Consider the following 24397-nt stretch of genomic DNA (forward strand, 5'->3'; position numbering starts at 1 on the left):
AAAATAAACAAAATAAAATGTACACTGCATAAATGAGGGATGACGTTTGTGATCACCAGAGTGTGTGTGTGTGTGTGTGTGTGTGTGTGTGTGTGTGTGTGTGTGTGTGTGTGTGTGTGTGTGTGTGTGTGTGTGTGTGTGTGTGTGTGTGTGTGTGTGTGTGTGTGTGTGTGGTGTGTGTGTGTGTGTGTGTGTGTGTGTGTGTTATGTTCCCAAGCTACAGCGTGGAGCAGAGCTGCTGTGTGCCAGCTTCTGTTATGTAATGAGAAATCACATTAGAATACACTTTAGTGCTGGCCTGGCAGCTTGGCACGCTTTCTGTTTTGTTGTCACTGTCCACCTGCTCCTCTTGTGCCATCCTTCTCCTTTCTCTCTTGCTCATCATCTGCCCTCTACTTCTCCCTCCCTGCAGACCACTTCATGCATGGCATATTAAATGCTGTGTAGTGGTTATCTGTGATTATGCACATGTTTCTGCACAGCTGGCTTAGAGCACACACCAGCACTGACAGCTGCAAGGTTAAAGGTTGCTTTCTGCTTTCTAACTGATCCTCTATAATTGCTCTGTAGTATTAAAGCTAATGATCGAAAGAAAATCAGGTTTGACACCATCATAATAATCAATTAATCATTTAATTCAGTTATCATACATAAAGTCTCACACACACACACTGTTGACTAAAGGATTTAGGGATATGGTAGCAATATCACAATATTATCACAGATTTCAACATATTTTATTATATGGCGAAGCTATTCTTAATTACACAACATTTTTTATGAAATCAACATTCAATGAACTGTGGTACACTGTCATGCATTACATTAAACAAAATAATCACACATATTGATTGATATTAAGAATAATCCTTAAAGGGATAGTTTGGGTATTTTGAAGTGGGGTTATATGAGGTACTTATCCCTAATCAGTGTATTACAGTAGATGCCGGTCGACATGCTTCCAGTTTAGAGAAGCAGGCAGAAGTACCGACACAAAAGCTAAACAATGTACTGCAGCAAAATGTATTTCAGCCACCTAAAAAAAAATCAACATTGGTTTAATTGTACACTATATTATATACATTTACGCTATATTTGCTGCCTCGATTGGTTATGTTGTTTGTGTGACTTTGGTTTTTTAATGGGTTAGCTTGGATTCAACAAAGTCACGCAATAACACAAACTTGTGAGTGTTCTGCGTGGTAAAATTACTGTTTTTGAGTCTGGTGGCTTTGAAGAGAGAGAGAAATAAGTACAACCACACTTAAACATATCTGTACTATCTCTTTAATTAACTCTCTCTTAAATGTTAGAAACACCTACTATCTATCCTACCAATGGCAGATAAGCCCCAAAAATCACTCATTAAGATTTACTGGTCAAAACGTTTTTCTAATAAATATTTTTTACTTCTGACTTTGATTGCTTATTTATGTTCAGACTTGATTTAATATGTGCTCATTCACTTAGTATTTTTGTTTGTAATTTTTCACTATAATCAAGCCATTCAAATGTCAGAGATGTAGTGCTTTGCTTACACATTTTTCATACCAAAGACAAATATTACTAGCAAGAGTCTGAGTGTACCGCACTGGCATTAACTTAAGTGGGAGTAACTTGGCAGTAGGTCTTTCATATGTGTGGTATTTACAGTATACCGTGTACAATTCTGAGGTGTTGGCTATTTGTTGCACATTAGTATTTGGTACATTGTCAGTCTACATGTCAATGCATATGGTGTGATCCTCCAGTGTAGTGTGCTGTGATAAGACACAGGCCTAGAGGCCCAGGCTTCAGTGTAATGTTAACATGAGTCTGTTAGCTTGTAGTTAACTTTGCTACCATTGAGGGTGAATTTTTTTCCTGGGAAAGAAGTTACATACCAGTGGAGATGTGTGAAGATGAACAGAGCAGTTATATAAGAAGCCAATGCATTGCTTTATGGTCACATTGCTCTCTAGCGGTTATCTAAACAATGTTGGATTTTAGTGTGATACCCATGGTGTGTGAAGAAGAGCGACCTTCTCACAGTCGATGATCCAATTAAATGCAACCAAGGGGCCAGTGCTTAGGATCATATTCTGCATTTATTTGTATTTCTCAGAAAGAAGTCAGAGGATCTCACTGTTTACTTGTGTGTGTGTGTGTGTGTGTGTGTGTGTGTGTGTGTGTGTGTGTGTGTGTGTGTGTGTGCGTGTTTCAGAGTTTAGCTTTGGCGTCACCGGACACTGGCTCAACAAGCTCCGGTGACTGATTTTGTCTCTGTGTGCTTTTTAGAAGGGGAAAAATAGATTGTCTCTCTATTTCCCCATCAAGTGCCAATGTTGGAGTGTGTGGACACACACACACACACAAACAAGCGTGTGAGCAAAATGTGTCACTTCTGTTCACATAGGAGAAACTCAACAGTAGCAGAAGAGGTAACTCATAGCGAGTGAAGAGAGATTGCTTATGATGGCGTGCCAAATAGAGAGACAGGTCAGAACAGACTGTTCTGCTTTCTCTCTCTCTCTCACGCTGGTATTGCAGCCAATCAGCAGTTGGCATTCGGCAGTGCCAGGTGGACCCAGGCATCCTGCTGCTGGTAGTGTGAAGTTTAGTTTACAGCCCTAGAGACACAAGCAGAGCACAGAGGGGGGAAAGTGGCACTTGTTATTGCTATGGTGTTGGAGGCTTATTATTAAAGCTTTGCCAATATTGCAATTACCGGTAGATATTAGTCTTTGAATGAGCTTTTTTTTTCATGTACCATTGGTGTGCATGCAGATTACTATTTTTGCTTCATTGATAAGAGGGTTTAAAAGCTGCTTCAAAGGATTTAAAAAAATTCTTAAAAGACTAAATCGTTGTTATTCTGGGATTATAACAAAGTTGGAGGATATGTCAGTATATACTGAGAGAATATAAATATGTCATTGGACAGAGATGTTGCCATACAGTTGATAGCATCTTAGCTACCTCTTTAAGATCTTTGGGTCCATTAGCCCATTGTGGGCAGTGTTGTAAATCAATAACAGGACTGCTTTATGGCAATATTAGTTTGCATCAATGTGATGAAAAACCTTAGTTTACCAGGTGTCTTATTTGCTTTGTTATTTTTTCCATAAACAGCTTCTAAATTTATTTTACAAAAATATACTATATCACACAATGTATAGATATTGTGGCATACACCACTTTTATTTGTCACTTAAAAAAATATCAGTAGTCTTCATTCAAAATATATCAGTATTGCTCAGTATTGTCCACACATCACTCAAAACCTATTAATGAGCAGCAAATACACTGCTCTTATTTATTTGTTGAACTTTATAGCAGATGGTGCAGAGATCATCGAAATGCATTTGCACTCATTTATAGTTTAGAATAAGCTCCCTTCTGGGATTTCATTACGTTATATAATATATCTGAGCTTGGTATTTTCCCACACCATCTCCAGTCTCCACAAGGTATTGATTACTAAGGAGCTGCTGCAGCAACACGTGTGTGCAGTAGGTTGTTTAAAGGTTAACCTCACTTCACTTCAAACAGGAAGAAACATTTTGCCTACTTGCCTTTTAACTAATACATCACAAAATTCATAATAATACATTTAATTTTAGTTAGGCTTCCAAATCATTCAGACAGTTTTTTTTACATTCTGTGTTTCTCAGCAAAACGCATTGTGTGTATCCTTGAGGTTTGACAACAATGTTGAATGCATTTCCTTTGCGCATCACTGCTGCAAATTGTCAATCATCAGAATAGCATGAACCTTGTCGCAGGACTGTGTATCTTTTTTCCCCGTGTATGCAGTGGAGCTTCTCAATCCACTTTCCTGAACTCAGATGTCACTACTAAGACAATGAATGTCTAAATATTGTTTTTATTTCAAATAAAACAGTCAAGAGCAAATGAGTCCCATGAACTATAAGTCAAGCCCATCGATGTCAGGTAGAAAAATAGCTTTAGTCACAGTGTTGTGAAGTGTAAATGCACATTGAATTCATTATTCTCACACAGTGACTTCCTTATGATAACATTTTAGTTAGCCTGTCAGTTGAGCCGGTCCTTTTTGTTGTCACCTTCTGATCAATATCAGCTGATCTCTGACGCTAAAGAAAAGCATGTCAGGCATTTGTTACACCTGGAGTGCCTAGATTATGCTTGATAGAAACACAGAATGCGTGTGTTTGTGTCTGACAGTTTAGTCTCCTTGCTGTGGGCCAAAGTACATCAAGTAGTAATATGTTTGTCAGGAGCAAAAAAGCAGATTCTCCCTTTCACTCTCTATTATAGTTTGTTGTTGTCTTCTTCTGTTTTCCTATTAAGTCACTCTGGAAAGCAAAGCCGTACTCAGGGATAATTCATTTCTTCCAGCCTCCTCACCTTGCTTTGACCCATTTCCTCTGCTCCAACACCCCATCCATCCCTCAGACCAGCACTCCCACATCTTTGAATTCTTTCAGCACAGTGGATGGACAGATTTTACTTACCCCAAGCTGGCTACACGCCAAAGGACATTTCCGCTGTTTTTTTATTCCCGGCTTTAGGAAGCAGTTCAACCTGGCCTGCGGAATGCTTTTTAATGTGGCCTCTCTATTCCCCATGCTTTTCAGCCTCCAAGGAGTAGGGTTTCAAAAGTAGCTCACTAGTTGCCTAAGCTGCTTCTGACATTTATGAATAGAGCATTTATGCAAAGTTAACCCCCTGGGCTGCCTCTTTTGTGTACAGCACGTATCAGTCCGCTCACATGAACTGGGAATATGAACAGTGGATATATGTTCTCTCTTGTGACTGTTGGTTTGATGTATCCCCTCTCTTTATTTCCCTCATCCATTCATCTCTTCCTCTACAAAACAAAAATTCTCTCCTAACACATAGTGCTTCTTTGCTGAAACCTTTTTTTTGTATTTATTGCCAACTGCTAATGAAAATTAGACAGATGAACTGATTTAGGAGTTTGTTATGTAAGGTGGTGAGGTAGTTTTTTAATTATTAGACCCTCTTAATATGTTGTTAAATACCAAATCCATGATGACTAATCAATCAGTAGCTCCTCTTTTGCGCTGCATTTGCTGTGTTGTGTTATATTGAGTTGAAATATTGTGTCAAACGACTAATTTATAATTTAAATTATTTTATAAGAAGTTAAAGTTAAATTTACTGACATAGCATTTTTTTTTGTCAGCGTTCACATTGTTTTGATAATTAAAATCTTAATCTCTCTTTTTTTTCTTATTAACAATGAGGGAAGAAGAGGGAAGAGATAAAAATGTGGGAATGTATGTCACAGAATCTAAGTACTAACTGTAAGAAAAAAGAAAAGAAAAAAAATGGGTGGTAGTGTGTGAATGGTTATATTTAGTTAAAACTAGAAGGGCACTCTGAGAGCGCAGATCTCCGCCAAGGCATGCCCTCTTTCACACTGTTGCAGTGTGAATGATCCCAGTCGGGAACAAAATTTCGGATTATTCCAACACCACATGAATGCAGCACAAATGCCCTATCTCGCAATATCTCACAGTAGGGCAGGGCGATATGGAGAAAATCAATTATCACGATATTTTTGACCAAATACCTCGACATCGATACTGCAACGATATTGTAGTGTTGACTAATGGTGCTTTCACAAAATAGTTACACAATGAGATTTTTGATAAATAATTATCAGTAATGTGTATAAAATGACAAAGTGGGTAAAGGCAAATAATATAACAGTTACAACAGTCTGGTAAGTACAGAAAATGACACCACTTTACTGCAATGCAGCCTTTAAAACCAGGAAAAGACAACACTTATGTCATATCATGATATTACGATATCCAAAATCTAAGACGATATCTAGTCTCATATCACGATATCGATATAATATCGATATATTGCCCAGCTCTATCTCACAGCATCAGCTCTGAAAATGATCCTCGTCTAAAAGTCACATCTGCTTCAAGTCATTCCCTGTCAGTTCCTCACACTCTAAACTCTCTCACACACTGAGTCACACACACTGAGTCATTTCACGCTCCGTCTTGTCACCGTGCTATCACAATGTCCTCTAGCTTTCCATCACGCAGAAAAAAAGAATAGCGTTGCTACGGAGACAGAGCCGGGACGTTGTTTCGTCGCCGTGACGTCTGCCAGCCTGGCCGAAGGATCAGCCAATTGCGAGTGGACAAGCAGGCGTTATTAAAAGCAAAGCTGCTATTTTTGGGACTGGCCGTGGCATTACTCAGCAAAGTCAGACTCACACATTCCATTTGTGTGGTGTAGGGGCTATGTGTGTCTGTTATAAAATAATAATATTTGAGGTGACCAGAGAGGATTGTTCCGGCATCCTGTCATACCATACCATACCATACCATCAGAGAGTTCTTGAAGCTGGACACACAACAGGAAGTGTGTGTGTTTATGCTATATGGCCATGGCTAGAGAAGTGCTCTCTTCACTACAGTGGAATTTACAGAAAAGAGGATTTAGATAAGCCATAGTTAATTAAACTGTAGATTTTTCCCCTCCACTCGCTGTACTGACTCTCTTTCTCCTGAATAAGAAACAGATGGCTGAGGTTATCTATCTAATAAAGGCAGGATCTCTGTTCTTCCGGCGATCACTCCGTCCGGCTGTCTGTCTGACTCGCATGCCCAAAAGGCTCTGTCCGACCTGCATGGGCACAAGAACAACAACAGAGACGTCACACGCAGCACGGTGCCAGATTTTTGAACAGGGTTTGGTGGGATGCTCAGGGTGACAAAGCCATTCACGTAATAAAGTAACCAAGCCAAGTTATCCATCTGAGCAAATGCTACTGTAGTCGAGATAATAAAACAAAAACACTTAGGCTCCGTAATCTGAACCAGCGTTAACCAAGACGGCCCACATACTGTCATGGATCAGATGTGCACAGAAAATTGTCTATTTACTCCACACTCGCACCATAGACTGACTGGCCCTCAACTCTACAAAACCTCCAGCTTCAACTTTCAGCTTATTCTGTGCAAATTCTGTGTTTTGGTTCTGTCTCAGGACTTCCGTCAACCTTGTTACTAGCAGCAGCAGCAGGCAGCTGTTTTCAGCAAAGACAAGCTCTGATAAACCCACTGTACACCACCTGCTCAGCACCAAACAGCAGACAGACCAAGTTAGCAACCAGCTGGTGAACATAGTGGAGCATTTAGGAGCTAAAGGGACAGATAAATGAATTCACCTCAGGAGTTAGTGGAGACCAAAAAAAGAGTTCAAATGAGTTTAGAGTGAATTTGGATTATTGTTTTTACATTGGTCAAGTGGGCAGAAAGGCAGAAACACAATTCCAACAATGATAATGTTGCTCTGTGGCTGTGGGATGTGTATGGGAACTGTTTGCTAAAATGTTCATCATAATACCTTAACAAAGAATTGATATGTCAACGTTGTGTTTATAGCTTGTTTGGCTGCTCCCAAGTGTTCCTAATAAATTAATGCAGCTTTAAAAAGTTTAACACAAAAAATACTGCAGCTTTAAAAAGTAGGGATGCACCGAATATTCGGCCACCGAAAATTTTCGGCCGAAAATGGCCCAAAAGGGCATTTTCGGTTTTCGGCCGAAATACCTTTATCACCGAAACAATACGGCCGAAAATGTTGTGATGACGCAAACAGAAAACGCGACCTGCACGTGTGTCAGTACCCGATCCGTTCCACCTGCAAAGCGTCTCCTAAGCAACGAGGTTGAGACGGACCACGGAGTGAAAACAATGAAAAGTGCTCTTAGAGTCTGTCAGCACACGTTTCAGTGAGATCTATTCGGATCCTCTGCACTTCATCGCGACTGTACTTGATCCGCGTTATAAAGACCATTACTTGGATGCAGAAATAAAGCAGGGCGCACGAGAAATGATCCAGGCCGCGATGGATGCGGAGAACCCGCGTGGAGACGGAGACGGAGCAGCGCCCAGCGCAGGAGGAGATCAGAGCGCAGAAAAAAAGACTGGTCTCGCTGCACCAGATGAGGGGCATGCACCCTCGTTGTCTGATATGTTCAGTGAAATCCTGCAAGAAAGTGCCTCAATTAATAATAATAATAATAATAATAATAACAATAGGTAAGCTATTCTGTTCTTAGGCTACTGTATACTGTATGTGACTATCAGATTGTAGCCATATTTCTGCTAGATATTTTTTTAATTAAACTTTAATATTAATTTATACAATTGCAATGCCTTGATTTTAGTAAAGTTAGTACACAGTCATAGCCTTAAATGCAATGGTACTAATAATTGGCTTAATTTCTTTCAGTGTTTCGGTTTCGGTTTTCGGTCTTGGTTTCCTCTTTTTTTGGTTTTCGGTTTCGGCCAAGAATTTTCATTTCGGTGCATCACTATTAAAAATTTAATCAACAAAATACATTTTGACTTGTGTTTTTCACTGCTTTTGACATTTTCTAGCCCTGTCAATTTATCAGAAAAAATGACTGGTATGAATCAGTAATAAAAATCATTAGATTCAATGCTACTACTATGTACTGATTCATGCAATATGGGTACCAGTTCTAATCAATGCAGAACTGTGTTAGTCCCACTCCTACAGCCTCTTTGAAAACATTCTGAACAGCAGGTTAAGGATACTGTAACAATTCAGAGCAGTTCCCAGCACACTCACATAACACCTTCTGAGACTGTTAGACTACTGATACCTTTTTGAATGGCGTGATCACAGAGGTCCACTCCTTTGGGTCAGCGAGGTCATCCAGTTTACACATTGTGGTCATTCATGTGTGCAAATGAATCTGTGTGGTTGTCAGGTCACATCCAGGGCGTGGTGAGGCTGCTGACCACAAGACTCAGTATGTATGAGCTGTCTCCAGCCTCTCTAGCACGTTTTGTAGATGCTATTTACATTGTAGTCAAATGTTCGTAAATTATTCCTTTGTTTAATCGAAGATTAGTCTCATACTAAGGTAACCACCACTTTGTTTTATAGGGTTGAATGCCTCTTTCCCCTAATTAGGGCGTTAAAACTCGTCCTTTAAAAACCATCTCTCCTTTATCTTTACACGCTCTGTTTGATTTAGTGAGTGAACGGTTAAATGATGAGGATTCGGACCGTTTTCATGGTGGTCCTGATACATAGTAGTCTCAGTGAATGTGCTCTAGCTTCACCACAGGTGAGGGTAACAGGGGGCATGTGTGGGTAAGATAGATTTCAACTGCCAGTGAGATCAGATGACTGATAATAGGCTGCCGGCCCTGCAGAGTCGCTCTCTGCCTCAAAAGTACAAGCTCAGGTTACCACACTGTTAGTTTTTCCACTTGGCCACTAGTCAGCTTGTTTTTATACATACAATTGAAACTGGTCAAATCTTATTTTTGCTGCTCTATACTGTATTATGACACTGCTATTATTTGTCATTCAGTAAGGATTGGAGTCCAACTCTTGAAAAAGCTTTTGAAATATCACAATTACATAGAAACGTGATCGATGTGACATTTCGTCTGACGAGGCATGACGTTGGTTCAGTGATGCAGGTGGATAGAATGATAACAATGAATAAATTCTTTTTTGCATAGCTCGTGTTTTCTAAGCAGCCTCTGCTCCTTAGTCGAGGGCACAAGTGCATTCCTTATCCACCCCCATGTTTCTTTGTTAGTTCTTCCTCTATCTACTTTATTATATAACCACTCAACTTATGTAATGACATTTAACTGCAGCTTGTGATGACATAAATTCCGCAAAGCATTTTGTACCATTTTAAGATGTTGAAATCCTGATAATACGCTTTGCCATCTGTTGTCTTTCGCTGAGCGAAAAATGTCTGTATTCAATGGTTTGTTGCCCTAAGAATTTGCAACAATAAAAGCGAGGGTGTAGAAAATCCTTAAGGTGCACTGATTCTGTGATATCTACTGTTGTTGATTAGATCCCTGCCATCTGGGAGTGATTACCAAGAGAGGAACTGACTGCGAGATAACAAAAACAAGTTCCTCTCTAAAGATAACACTCACCAAGAAAGGACATGCACATTCAACTGCAAAGTGTAGATGGATCACATCTTTGTCACATGTCTGGGTTTAGCAGATTCTCCACTTCAGCAGTGTTAGAAAACAGCTGATGGCGATCTACATTGCAATCAATGGAAAAACACAGCACTGAATATGTATCTGGAACAACCAGTGGGTTCAGCCAGTACATATCTTTCTGACGAAGAACTGCTTTTTCAAGTGTTTGAATGGGGTTTTGATTCATTCTTCCTCTTACAATAATCATAAATATAGTTAGTTATGTGCTCAAGATTGTATGCATTACAAGTTATTAAGGGGGGAAATGCATCACCAAAACTTGTCAAATACACACTCCATTCATAGCTAAATACTTCCCATCAGTTCACAAATAGTAGATGGAAAAAAAAAATGGAAGTTCATCATTCTATTTGGACTTTTATGTTTTTCAGTTCAGTTCAAAAATACTTTCAAGGTAAACACAGCAAACAAAGGCTAAAAGTTTGAATGTTATTCATACACATAGGACATAAGACAAATGGAGATACAAGTTAAAAACATTACGCAACATAATGCAACACTCTTTAAAAAAAAAAAAAAAAAGGTAGCTTATATAGGCTGTTCATTTTTACAGTTTTACCGCTCTGGACATTTAAAGCTACAGTTGGTAACTTTAAAGGTGCTCTAAGCGATGTCACACGTTTTTTAGGCTCCAACATTTTTTTGTCACATACAGCAAACATCTCCTCACTATCCACTAGCTGCCTGTTCTCTGAACACACTGTTCAGAAATGCTGTCTCGTGGCCGGGTTGGGTCAGTGGGTAGAGCAGGCGCACATATATTTAGAGGTTTATGCCTCAACGCAGAGGTCCAGGGTTTGACTCCGACCTGTGACGATTTCCTGCTTGTCTTCCCCGTCTCTCTCCCCTTTCTCACCGGTCCTGCTCAAAGTCTCACTATATCCTCGCAGTACTACATGAATCAGATCATCTGTGAAAAAACAAAATCATGTTCCTTTGCCTTCTCCTGGTGCTCCTAATGCCATAAGGAAAACAACCAATCAGAGCGGAGGAGTCGCTGACACAGTGTTAACGACTACTCGTCAACTGCGATCAAACTAAATATATAAATCAAGATTGTGTTACTATATTGCCTATCCCCATCTGAAATGTGTTCAGAAAGATATTTTAGTGTACTGTTTAGCTGTAAAATGAGAAAGTTTGTCAGCCAGTGGGTGGTGCTTGGTTTTGGCTCGACAACCTTTCTCAAACACAAAATATATTTGTTTCTAAAAACATTTGTAATAAGAAATGGGCAATGCAGTAACAGAATCTTGATTCATATTTGCTTGGCCTAGTTTTACAATATGAGCTCAGTTCATGAGTACTTGATTCTGATTGGCAGTTAATCTTCGGGTGGGCATAGGAACATGTTTTTTTCACTGATTAGCTCTCTAATGTGCTGCTTTCAGGATAGGGTGACAGTTTCAGCAAATAAGACAAAAAGTTATTTTTATAAAAGCTCTCTACTGAACCTTTAAACCTTTTCACTGTTAATTATGGTTGGAAGAATATGTATTGGCAAGACAACCCTTTCTGCATTCTTGGGTGAATTTAAATACATACATCTGCTGCTCGTGTAAGAAGATGATAAGGTGGATTTTCCTTCAGAATTTCATCTAAATGTTGTGTCTTTTGTCTTTCAGAATTCAAAGAGTGCCCAAGGCCTGGTGGGACTAAAGAACCTAGGAAACACTGTAAGTACAGCAGCCACATATACGTCTAATAACATCTGTCTAGAGCTGAAAACCTTGCAATGTTGACATGTTATTCTTCACACGCTAAATTCCCATCATCCAGTTGGTGGTACGGCGATAGCAGTTAGTTGATATCTGGTGGTGGTCCAGCAGAGTATCTATTTATCTACCAGGCAACAGGCAGAAGGAGGGCTCCTAAAATAAACGATGTGCGCTGTGGTGTGTGTGTTTCTGTGTGAGTGTGTGTGCAGTAACCTAATCAGAGAGCCCTGAACTATGGACCAGGTAGGACTCGTTCTCTCTGTCTCTGTCACCAAACTACACGTGTGTCTGATGTGGACACGTGATGGGAGTGGTATATACACAGTGCTGTCTGTCTTTGACAACATGTCTGCATGTGTGATGAATTAATACATTTCCAGAGTCATAAAACATACTTTATTTGCTCCAGAATGAAGAAACATCCTTGAGTCATCAGGGATTAATGACATATTTAAAGCTAAAAGGCCGACTGTCACATAACCTGAGGGCTGATTGTCGTTGTCAGGAGTAATCTACAGTTTTAGAGGTATAGCAGAAATGTATACTATGTGAACCAAAGGATGTTGTCTGTTAGCATCTATCACATGACTGCAGACCAGAATTGTTGTAAGTCTGACATATATATACAGGAATATTGGTAGTTATTAAATATATCAAAACCCCCAGGTGTAAATTCATATATTGCACATCTGTCCATCCAAAAATCCCCCTCCGAAGGTGGTCAGAGCCATGTATTATTACACCAACAACAAGAAGCAGCACTTATTCTCTTTCTCGCTTTAAGTTACATGAGAATATCAATATCACTCTCATGTCTGTACGGTAAATATGATGTTCAATCCTGTACATAAAAAACCTGATATTTACATTGTCTGTTGTAAGTCATTGTAAGGAGGTTTTTTATTTCTTTCCAGCGAATAAGACTCATCAATGAATGGAACTTGGTGTTATTTTATCTGTATGGGAATCAAACCTTTGTGATGTTTTTTATTTTTTTATTTCAGTGTTTCATGAACAGTATCCTGCAGTGTCTCAGCAACACACACAGCCTGCGAGACTACTGCCTGCACAACTCACACCGCAGAGACCTTAACAACAACAGCCGCACCAACACAGCCCTCATGGAAGGTGAGAGACGTGCCGCACAGGCCCCCTAGAGTCCAAAACAAACACTTTTCACAGCTGCTCAAAAGTAACACTCATTCCCTCTTTACCTCTGGATTAGATTTGCATCTGTCAGAACACATGTCAGGAGAAGAAGCAAACTGGTTCTTCTTTTGTAGGCCTGGAAAGGCACTGACAATGTTTTTCTCGGTCTTAGTGTTTGGGATTGCTTTAAAATGTACAAAATCTGACACATAAAAAAAATAGTGTATAATTGTACCTTCAGTTCACCATCAACCTGAATACGTTGTTATGTAGAAGCCAAGTGCATTTGACATCCCAGTGTGTGAGTAACTTGAGTGTTTCTGTTCTGGTAGAATTTGCCAAGCTGATCCAGACCATGTGGACGTCGTCCAGCAGTGAGGCGGTCAGCCCGTCTGAATTCAAAACTCAGATCCAGAGATATGCTCCCAGATTTGTAGGATACAAGTAAGCTTTGTTACACTCTTCACTCTAACCTTCATAAGCTGCCGTACATCTATTAGGGGCACTTAGCATTGCCTCTGTCTGATAATAATAGGATTGCAAGAGTAAAAGTCTAGCTATGTCTAGCTCAGCTGCTCCCAGGCTGTGGAATGCTCTCCCTGACCACCTGAGGACACCACAGACTGCTTTTAAACGCGGCCTTAAAGGAACACGCCGACTTATTGGGAATTTAGCTTATTCACCGTAACCCCCAGAGTTAGACAAGTCGATACATACCCTTCTCATCTCCGTGCGTGCTGTAAAGCTGTCTGACGGCTCCAGCAGCATTAGCCCATCACAGAACAGGCAGGTGACTGGTTCCAGTAATCCTACTGCTCCGAATAAGTGACAAAATAACGCCAACATGTTCCTGTTTACATGTTGTGATTTGTAGAGTCACAGCATGTACAAAAACAACGTAACATGAGACACAGCCATCTTCTAGCCGTAAACAAACCGGGAACTATATTCTCAGGCGGAAGAATATAGTACTTGGGCAGAGTGATATGCTCGCAGCAAGCCTGTCTGAGAATATAGTTCCCGGTTTGTTTACGGTTAGAAGATGTGGCTCGATGTCACGTTATCTTCTTTGACACGCTGGCTGAAACTAACAACTAACAACTGGTAAACAGGAACATGTTGGCGTTTATTGTCACTTTTGTCACAATTCGGAGCAGTAGGCTAGTTGGAACCAGTTACCTGCAGGATCTGTGCTGGGCTGGAGATGAGAAGCGTATGTATCGACTTGTCTTACTCTGGGGGTTACGGTGAATAAGCTAAATTCCCAATAAGTCGGTGTGTTCCTTTAAGACCTAACTTTTAGCAGAGCCTTTGGCTGATTTCTTACCCCTTTCCTTGTCCTTATGTTGTTTCTTTTAGTTTGAATACGTTTTTCTCCTTAGCATTTCTATGTAGCACTTTGAGATTTGCTCTAATATACAGTGCGTTACAAATAAAATTTATTATTATTATTATTATTATAACTACAGTAACATCAGCTGATATTTCTACTCCTGACTGACTGTTTCTGTCTTGCAGCCAACAGGATGCTCAGGAGTTCCTGCGTTTCCTCCTGGACGGCCTGCACAACGAAGTCAACAGGGTCACTGTCAGGCCGAGAGGCACTGTAGAGGACTTTGACCACCTGCCGTAAGTTGTCTGCCCGACACACAGTGTGTGTGTACCTGCAGTGACACAAGGAACTGGGGACTTGTTTCGGGGATACTGGGATTGCTGGGGAACTTTACAAATTAAATATTCTAATATGTACTGTATTGGAAATAGACATTGTTATGTGGTGTGGTGAAAGACACCGAGGAGTAGAGTTAGACACATCTTTGAAGCCTTGTATACGTTATGTATGGCATACCGTATGTTAACAGGACCTAGACCTAGGCAACATGAATCATTAGGGCTTCATCATTAAGCTTTAATTTAAGGCTGTGTGCAACAGTTTCACCTCCTGTGTTGAGTTGTTGCCTCTCTGGGGCACAGATCAGCTTAATGCTCCAATTATTTTTGGATATAATTATCACTTATCTAACCACTGCTGTTTTTTTAAAGGTCCCATGACATGGTGCTCTTTGGATGCTTTTATATAGGCCTTAGTGGTCCCCTAATACTGTATCTGAAGTCTCTTTCCCGAAATTCAGCCTTGGTGCAGAATTACAGCCACTAGAGCCAGTCCCACAATGAGCTTTCCTTAGGATGTGCCATTTCTGTGTCTGTAGCTATTGAGGAGGAGAGGGGGGGGTGTGGCCTTGACCAACTGCCACTTTGCTCGTTTGAAAGCCATGATGTCTCTCTCTCTCTCTCATGGGTGGGCCAAATTCTCTGGTCGGGCAAAGCAGAGAAAGGGGAGGTAACCTCCAGATCGGCCCATCTGAGCTTTCATTTTCTCAAAGGCAGAGTAGGATACCCAGGGCTGGGGGAACGCATATTAATGTTAAAAAAGTGAAATTTTCATGCCATGGGACCTGTAGGGGTCAGAGTTCAGTATTAGCCTCAAAACAGGTCCACTCTGCCTAAATATTAAAAACAATTCTGATACGTTGTTATTTCTAGTTTGAAAATGTGTGTCAGGGTAGAAAGTGTCTTTTTAATCCCTTATTCCCATATTCTGCCACCTATAATAAAGTAGGTCAGGTCCCTAAATAGTGGCTGTTTTCTGCTATGACCCATTACATTATCAACCCTTTTACTCAATCAGAACACTTGAGTGTTATGAGCAGAAAGTCTCCGCCTGTCTGGGCCATCTTCTCAGTCAGTCATTCTAACAGTCTAATGTCTTATCTGTGCACCATGTTCAGGGATGAAGAGAAAGGGAAGAAGATGTGGAGTAAATATCTAGAGAGAGAAGACAGTAAAATAGTCGGTAAGTAAAAATACACCAAGATATTTGCTTTGCATATCAAACTTGTGTCTAGTCTGGACTTGGCATGGCATCGGCAGGTTAGGTTAAACAGAGATGACATTCAAATGATCAGCATAAAGAAAAACAGAATACTTTTTTTCATGTCATCTATTCCGCTCCTCCAGACGTGTTTGTCGGGCAGCTGAAGAGCTCGCTAACCTGCAGCCACTGTGGCTTCTGCTCCACTGTCTTCGACCCCTTTTGGGATCTCTCTCTACCTATCGCAAAGGTTAGGAAACACACACACACACACACACACACACACACACACACACACATAAAGATGCAACATAGACAGGTGGAGGTTGGTCAGCTTTACATAACAAGTCCCAGAAGGTCAACAGACCCACATGCCAGCACAACCAGTGGTGCAGAAGTGACTTTCTTTCTGTGTGTTTTTGTAAACATGTACTTTATTTTGTCATGATGATATGAAGCATTAAAAAATTTCTACCCACAGCTCTAAACATGAGCTTTTTGGTTTCCTCCCTGTCTCTGTTTGTGCTTTGCTTTTGTGTGTGTGTGTGTGTGTGTGTGTGTGTGTGTGTGTGTGTGTGTGTGTGTGTGTGTGTGTGTGTGTGTGTGTGTGTGTGTGTGTGTGTGTGTGTGTGTGTGTGTGTGTGTGTGTGTGTGTGTGTGTGTGTGTGTGTGTGTGTGTGTGTGTGTGTGTGCGTGCGTGCGTGCTAATGTGAATGCATCTATGTTTGTGCTCAGAAGGGCTATGGTGAGGTGAGTCTGATGGATTGCATGCGGCTCTTCACCAAAGAAGACGTTCTCGACGGGGACGAGAAGCCGGTAAGAACCAACCGGAGGTCCATCCTTCCTCTGTGGTGGAACCTACTGTACCTAAGTACATTTACTCAAGTACTGTACTTAAGTACAATTTTAGTATTAAAGAAGTTAAAATTAGCCCCACCTTGACCAGCTGCAGCATTAAAGTAATGTACATATTAATGCCCCCTTCTGCATTCCTAGTACTTTTACTTTTGGTACTTTAAGTATATTTTGATGCTAATACGTTTTTACTCTTACTGCAGTAAAGTTTGGAATGAAGGACTTTTACTTGTAACAGAGTATTTCTACAATGTGGTATTGCTATTTCTACTTAAAGGAATGCTCAAAATGATCATTTGTATATCAATGACTTACTGAGTGTGTGCTGCGAGGAAACGTTGTTTTTGTCCCGTGCTTCCACGGGAAACGGATTTGAAAAAACGGAGACAAGTCTTGATGCATTGAAGTAATAGTGGACCGCGTTAAACAACAGCAAAACATCTGTTTACAAACTCTCACACAACTCATGCAGTATAATCCAAGTCTCATTTATCCAGTTGTGTGCTCAATACTTCTCAAACACCTGCGTTTTTGCTAAAACCTTCGCTAAAATACTTCGCTACTCGCCTAAGAAGCTTCCGCATGCCCACTTATCGCCTGTGTGAGTCCAGATGAGTAGTGCGCCTGCCCCAGCGGAAGTAGTAGAAATAGGAGTAGTAAGGACACTCTGTGAGTAATTGATATACAAATTTTGAGGATGAAGTATTCCTTTCAGTGAAAGATCTGAGTACTTCTTCCACCTCGCACAATCATTTGACAATTTCTGTGTTACTTTTCTGCTTTGCATTATGTACACACATGTATGTTTAAACAGTCTGTCTTTATTTTGGTCTAAAACTCAGTTCCACTTAGGCTTTAGAGGTGTACAGTAAACGTCAACAAGTAGCCCTATCCATTTAATTGTAGAGTTGTGATTATATTCAAGTGATGTCAGTAGATGTAGGTGTGTGTGCTTCATATTTTACTGGATTCAAACTGTGTGGTTGTAAACAGCGAGTGAACAAACTGTGTTTCTTCTCCACAGACATGTTACAGGTGTAAAGCCAGGAGGAGATGCACTAAGAAGTTCACACTACAGAAGTTCCCCAAGATCTTAGTGCTGCGTATCCTTTTCCTCTGGACATTAGTTTCTGATACTGATGTATTATATTCGACATATGCAGTTGAGCCTTTAGCAAGGAGAGCATGAATGTGTCAGTGGGATAATTTGTATGGATTATGGCAACACTGGAGTAAACAGTAGTTGATTGCATTTCACGAATTACTGAGATATACCAGAGCTATGAAAAAAGTGAGTCATTCATATTTTGCATTAATTTCCATTTATTTATAAGAATGTGTAATCACCATTACATTGGTCAGAGCTATAAGTCATGAAAAATGTATAATATAAATTGTGGCAATTTCACATAACATACACATCCGTGTAGAATAAAATGGGGGTAAGTGTTTGTATGGGGGCTCCTTTGACCTGCTGCTTTGACAATGTAAAAGCACTCTGGTCACAGTCAGGAAACTCTGCCATGTGTTTGAAGGCCGGTGAAGTATAACTGGCTGTAGTGAGCACTCACATCCACCAATGAACAGATGTTGATTGATTGAATTTTGAAGTGCAGTGGGATGAGTGAAGATATTTGAGGACTGCATCCCGTAACAAACCTTGTACACAGTTGTTGCAAAGTGTTGGCTGAATGTATTAAAGGTCCCATGACATGGTGCTCTTTGGATGCTTTTATATAGGCCTTAGTGGTCCCCTAATACTGTATCTGTAGTCTCTTTCCCGAAATTCAGCCTTGGTGCAGAATTACAGCCACTAGAGCCAGTCCCACAATGAGCTTTCCTTAGGATGTGCCATTTCTGTGTCTGTAGCTATTGAGGAGGAGGAGAGGGGGGGCAAGGTGGAGGGTGGGGGTGTGGCCTTGACCAACTACCACTTTGCTTGTTTGCAAGCCATGATGCCTCACTCTTTCTCATGGGTGGGCCAAATTCTCTGGGTGGGCAAAGCAGAGAAAGGGGAGGTAACCTTGCTCCTTATGACCTCATAAATTGTGTATGTGATCGGCCCATCTGAGCTTTCGTTTTCTCAAAGGCAGAGCAGGATACCCAGGGCTTGGTTTACACCTATCGCCATTTCTAGCCACTGGGGGACCATAGGCAGGCTGGGGGAACGCATATTAATGTTAAAAACCTAATAAAGTGAAATTTTCATGCCATGGGACCTTTAAAAGGTACATAAAGAGCAGTGTTTCCTTGACTCCCCCTCCTGTCCAGACCTGAAACGCTTCTCTGAGGCACGCAGAACCAGCAAACTGTCCACCTTTGTTAACTTCCCCATGAAGGATCTTGACCTGCGGGAATTTGCCTCCGAAAACAGCAGTAAGTACTGGTTCTAAGATCCAGGTCTGTTTTTACAAAGCTTTGGATAATGAAGATGAACTCAATATGAAAGTGGTAAAGTATCATAGTTTGCCTTGATTTCAGTGTAGCTGTTGCATCGTTTAAAAGCTGCTCCAGGGTCTTTTCTCTACCTTGACAATAATCCAATTCCATAGAGTATGCTAAATATTAGATCTTTTTTTCATCCCAGCTAACATCAAATAAAAAATCAAATACATAGTTGCAGCAGTGCAAATAAAAAAAACCTAATAATAATAATACTTGAGAAACTTTGAAGGGTTCGGTTGTTAAACAAAGAACGAGTAACTGCAGGCTTTAAGTTTGTTTTTGCTTCTGTCTTGTTTTAGTAAATGCAGTGTACAACCTGTATGCAGTGTCCAACCACTCAGGCACCACTATGGGCGGTCACTACACAGCCTACTGTCGCAATCCCACCTCGGGAGAATGGTACACATTTAATGACTCCAGGTAGGTTAAAACACCCATCATCATCAGTTTATTAATGTAGTTTACATCATGATTAAAAGTCACCAAATATATGTAGAGCAACATATGTTAAGGGCATGGATAACCATTAAAAACTCAACTGAAACCTCAGTTATATAACACAATATTCCCACTCTTCTTGCACAGAAATACCCCACCGAAATGTGCTAGCTTTTTCTAAACTGAGACTTGATTAATGCTCATGTCTAGTTGGACCGGCTGCCTTCATTACACTAATACAAACTAATAAAGCATCGCTTGGAGAGCTTTTCATTGGGATTGTGTTGGTAATAAAACAGCTTCTAAGTTGATTTCAGGAAATACTGTCACAGGAACAAATTATACAGCAGTATGATTTATTACAAAGCCATATAAAGTTGTATAAACTTCATTAAAAAGTAGCTAGTAAATGTCACCAAATATGGCAGCTGTTCCTACAAACTCCACAAACACGTACAGTAATGTAAACAAACAAATGAAACATGCTTACATAGGCAAGGGATACGTGATTTATAATAATTATTTTACAGTCTGTTATAAGTTACCAGGACCACACTGCGGTCAAACCCAGTTAAACTACAGTGAGTGAAACAGCAGCAGAGCATTTCAGAAGGTGCAGCTTTATCTCTGCTTCCTCGTGAGCATCCAGTCGCTCCCTGCGGCCTCTTCCTGCTACGCTTCAGTCATTCATAACACAGCACTGGCTCTCGTTGTTACTGAACCATACAGCATATATCACAGGTCACTTGCTGCTGTCGTATCCGAGCGTAACACTGAAGCAGAGCTTCAGGACATCAGCATACAGAGCGTGGCTTTCTTCACATGACTACACACATCACGTGTGGTTTTGTGTGTTTCTGCTACTGCAGCTGTCATTGGACGCTCAACATGCATAACCTAACATGTGTACATGGACTCAGTAATTCTATAAGAAATGATCATAGCTTTTGGTTGGTGAATGTAATAGGTAGTGTAGGTACATGTACTGTCCTATGCAAATGATTGGTTATTATTCCTTAATGAAACACGCCTAGTTTCCACCATTGCATTATTTTTTATTATCAATTCATCTTTCAGTTACTGTTTTGATCAGTTATCTAGTCTATAAAATGTTTGAATATCATATAAAAATAGGTGCTTCTTAAAATTCCAAATCTCGCCTCATAATCACCAAATTTAGACTTTTTTCTTCACTATCAAAAGCAATCCAGGTGATCATTGGTCTGTAGTCACATCAGTAATTCTGTATATTATTGTCTCCTGATGCAATACAGAGAATGTACTATGCAGTGGTTTATTTCCCAGGTTTCAAGTGAGAAAAAAAGTTATTAGCTAAATTTGATCCCACATGTGACCGATGTAAACAAACACCAGTCACACTCTCACATGACAAACGTCTGGCAATCGCTTTTCAAATGTCTTTCAGAGGCATTAGGGATACCATTTGAACCTCTTGCCATAACAGCTTTCTTTGGTGTTTTCTGGCAGGATCACTGTCCTAATGACTCTCTCAAGAATGTAATAGCTTTTGCGACACTTTTAGCAAGAGGTTTTCTTTTATTAAAATGGAAAGAAACATGCCTACCAACCTCCACTCTATGGCTGGGGGATCTAATGAATCGTCTGACATTAGAGAGAATTAGACATGCCACTAGAGGCAGTGCAGGCAAATTCTACACTATGGGCTAGATTTATCAAGCCGTTTGCGCCTGTTTCCAGGCGCTAATTGGTCGCAAAGACGGACGTTACCGATGCGGGCTATTTACAAACAGCGCGCACTTGGGTAGAATCGCAGATTGTCTGCCACATGAGCGAGAAGAGCCAAGTTGCGCTTTCAATATGCGTTCGTGGGAGGGTCGTGGGGAAAGTGGGACTTCCACCCAAAAGGTGGGAGGATAAGCGCAAAGTGCCCCTAATTATATATTCCGTGGTATTTACAAAGACTGTCATTAAGAGCGCGCCTCTATTCTGCGGGGGAAATTCTCCGCCTCTTTAAAGCAGGTCTAAACCAGCCGCAGTCGAGTTTCCTAATAGATCTTTATGCCGCTGGTGAAATGGCAACAGTAATTTGAGCAAGACGAAGACATAGGCGAGGCTGAAAATATTTTTAACACAAGAATCACACTTTGTCAGTGAACACAACATCATTTAGCGTTACAGATCAAGCAGCCGTGCAATATTAGAGTTACTGGAAGAAATCAAAGATGAAATTGAATCTCCCACTCAGCGTTCACATCCCATTCCACCAGTTGTTAAACTCCTCGCTACATTACAAATATTGGCATCAGGATCATTTCAAACAGTCATAGCATCAGCAGTGGGAATATCGCAGTCTGCACTCAGCCATATCATAGCACCAGTACCGCTTTGCTACAGCGCAATTTACGGTCTAGTGGGCGGAGAAAGACGCTGATTGCCTGATGGGTGTCAGGGTTGATAAATACTACGCAAAATGTGGAAGCATAGCGTGCGCTATTACCGAACTCGCATAAATGGACGCAGCGCAAACTGCGCTAGTGTTAGTAAATCAGGCCCTATATGTCTTAGAAAGAATGGACACTAGCAACATTTCAACTCTAAAGTCCTGTCTTCTCTTGTAAAATTATTCTCTATCATTATACTATATCTGTTATATATAATATATATATTCATGATGTTTTTTCTTTTTTTACTATTATTATTATTATTAGTAGTAGTATTTGTCGCTATAATAAAGGGAAAAGCCCCAAAAAATAATCTAAAAAAAAAAAGAAAGAAAAAACAAAAGACATGTATCATTTATAAAGTAGAAGTAGTAGTATTACAATTTAAGAAAGAAGTTTAATTTGCAGTGATAGTCCATTGTTTCGGTCTGACTGATGTCTAACGTCACATGTAGTGTTATTATAAAAAATAATTAAATATGTAGATTTGTTTTGGTATACTGATACAGTATACTGATAATTAGAAGATGAAGAAGATATACTGTATTGATCCCCAGGGGGAAAATTCCATTTTTTATATTACGTATATTAGGATGTAGTATACACTGTATAGAAGTCATATGTCTGGGTTTGGGGCACGCCGACTGACTCACGTGACAACATTATAGTACCTGTTTACATTACACAAAAAGATGATGGGAACCCTGGTGTCAAAAACTTAAACCTAAATGATGAGTTTCTTTGTCTTGGCCATAACTCCCGTTTCTCACCCTGCAACCTTTCTCCCCTCTCTTTCTTTTAAGAGTAACGCCAATGTCCTCCAGCCAAGTGCGCAGCAGCGACGCCTACGTATTGTTCTACGAGCTGGTTTCCTCCTCGCGGATGTGAAGTCTTCTGGCGGACGGCGGGCCACACAGCACCACTCCGAATGACGGACAGATAGATGGAAAATAAAAGTGTTGGTGGAGCAAGGCCCATTTTGGACTTGTATTTGGACTTATATCACACACACACACACACACACACACACACACACACAAAGACACACACCCCCACCAGCCTGAAGGCTGCTTCTCTCCACAGAGAGAGCTGGAGAAAGGAACACTCTGGAAACCACAGGAATCTGATCAACCAGCCCTGCTTTCTCCCTCTCTCTGTCTTTACTCTCGTGTCTTGCTCATTCTGGGTGGAGATGTGCGTTTAGTGTGTGTGTGTGTGTGTGAGTGTGAGTGAGTGAGTGAGTGTGCAAGGCTGACACAGGGCAATAAATAATCCCATCTGACCGACCAACCGGTGAATCTGTCCCTCTCTATGCACTGCAAACCGAACTGTCATCCTGACCGCGCCTTCGCTTCTTTTTCTTCGACTCTTGATCTTCATGTTTGCCTCAAACCATTAAAACTCACTTGTTGCAATTTTAACCTTTTTTTTTTCTGCTTTGAATTGATATTGTTTTTTTATGTTTTTTTTTTTTTTTGGGGGTTGTTAACCCCAGCAGCACCATGAGCATCATCATCATCATCAGCACCACCACATTGGACCGTGGATAAATCGTGCTTAGAATGTGACTTTAACAGGACTGGTCATGGTAACGAGGAGCTTACAGTCCACCGGCCTGCTTGGTGTTCATTGCCTTCCTTTCCGCTGCACTACAACACTCCCATGTCTCTGTTAGCATCTTCTTCACTCTCTTTCTTTCTCCTACGGTGGTCGGGAGGCCGGTGGCGCTGTGAGCATCACATGTTTCAGAGGACAGCCCTCTAACTTGTGTTTTATTGAATTTGTTTCTCCCACGTGTGGCTGCTACTGATGTTTTAAAAGTGCTGTGAATGGATGAATGGACAGTCCTGTAAGAATCTGCAAAGGGTTAGTAATGTAGACGACAATAACGGTAACAATCCTCATCGTCGGTATGAGGTCTTTTCTTCCTCTCTTGTTTCATGCCATTGAACAACATGGAAAGAATGTTTTAAAGAAGAAAAAGAACACTATATCTGTATATTTTTATATCCTGATGCAATACAGAGAATGTACTATTCAATGGTGCTGAAAATGACCCAGTACTGTTTTCAGTTGGTTTATTTCCCAGGTTTCAAGAGAGAAAAAAAAGTTATTATTTATGCTTACAGGTGATAATGTGATGAGTCACACTTTTTAACAGTGGCAGTCAAACACATGAGTATATAAATATATATATATATATATATGAATAAAAGTTAACAAAACAGTGGTTTTACCCTGAGTGTTGGTCTCTTTTTAGCTTTCGTGATGGACGAACTGCAAGCATTGCTCAGACATGGTTACTGTAACAGATAAGTACTTTCACAGGAAGGAGGACTCGAAAGAAAAAACGGTGATTGTAAGAAAAAGAAAAGACTGGAATACTTAAGTCAGTGGTTCCCACCCTGGGGGTCGGGACCCCCATATTGACACAAAAACCCAGCAAAATCTGAGCAATCTTGA

The 24397-nt window shown here is 40.5% G+C and overlaps 1 protein-coding gene across 6 annotated transcripts in view; it reads left to right on the plus strand.

Annotated features, from left to right (window-relative positions):
• Window positions 1–23990, plus strand: part of usp2a (ubiquitin specific peptidase 2a) — a 50419-nt gene extending 26429 nt beyond the window's left edge. For 3 of the 6 annotated variants that reach the window (XM_039822483.1, XM_039822476.1, XM_039822489.1), the window contains 11 exons: window positions 11660–11710; window positions 12757–12880; window positions 13234–13345; window positions 14420–14530; window positions 15691–15755; window positions 15920–16023; window positions 16509–16589; window positions 17653–17731; window positions 18900–19004; window positions 19373–19493; window positions 22738–23990. In XM_039822483.1, the coding sequence (XP_039678417.1) occupies window positions 11660–11710; window positions 12757–12880; window positions 13234–13345; window positions 14420–14530; window positions 15691–15755; window positions 15920–16023; window positions 16509–16589; window positions 17653–17731; window positions 18900–19004; window positions 19373–19493; window positions 22738–22822 (1038 nt within the window). In that variant the 3' untranslated portion in view covers window positions 22823–23990. The remainder of the gene's footprint in view (window positions 1–11659; window positions 11711–12756; window positions 12881–13233; window positions 13346–14419; window positions 14531–15690; window positions 15756–15919; window positions 16024–16508; window positions 16590–17652; window positions 17732–18899; window positions 19005–19372; window positions 19494–22737) is intronic. The other 3 variants (XM_039822487.1, XM_039822490.1, XM_039822488.1) reach the window with 2 other exon arrangements.
• The last annotated feature ends 407 nt before the right edge of the window (window positions 23991–24397 follow it).

Source organism: Perca fluviatilis, chromosome 2 (genome assembly GCF_010015445.1).
Source record: "Perca fluviatilis chromosome 2, GENO_Pfluv_1.0, whole genome shotgun sequence".
NCBI lineage: Eukaryota > Metazoa > Chordata > Actinopteri > Perciformes > Percidae > Perca > Perca fluviatilis.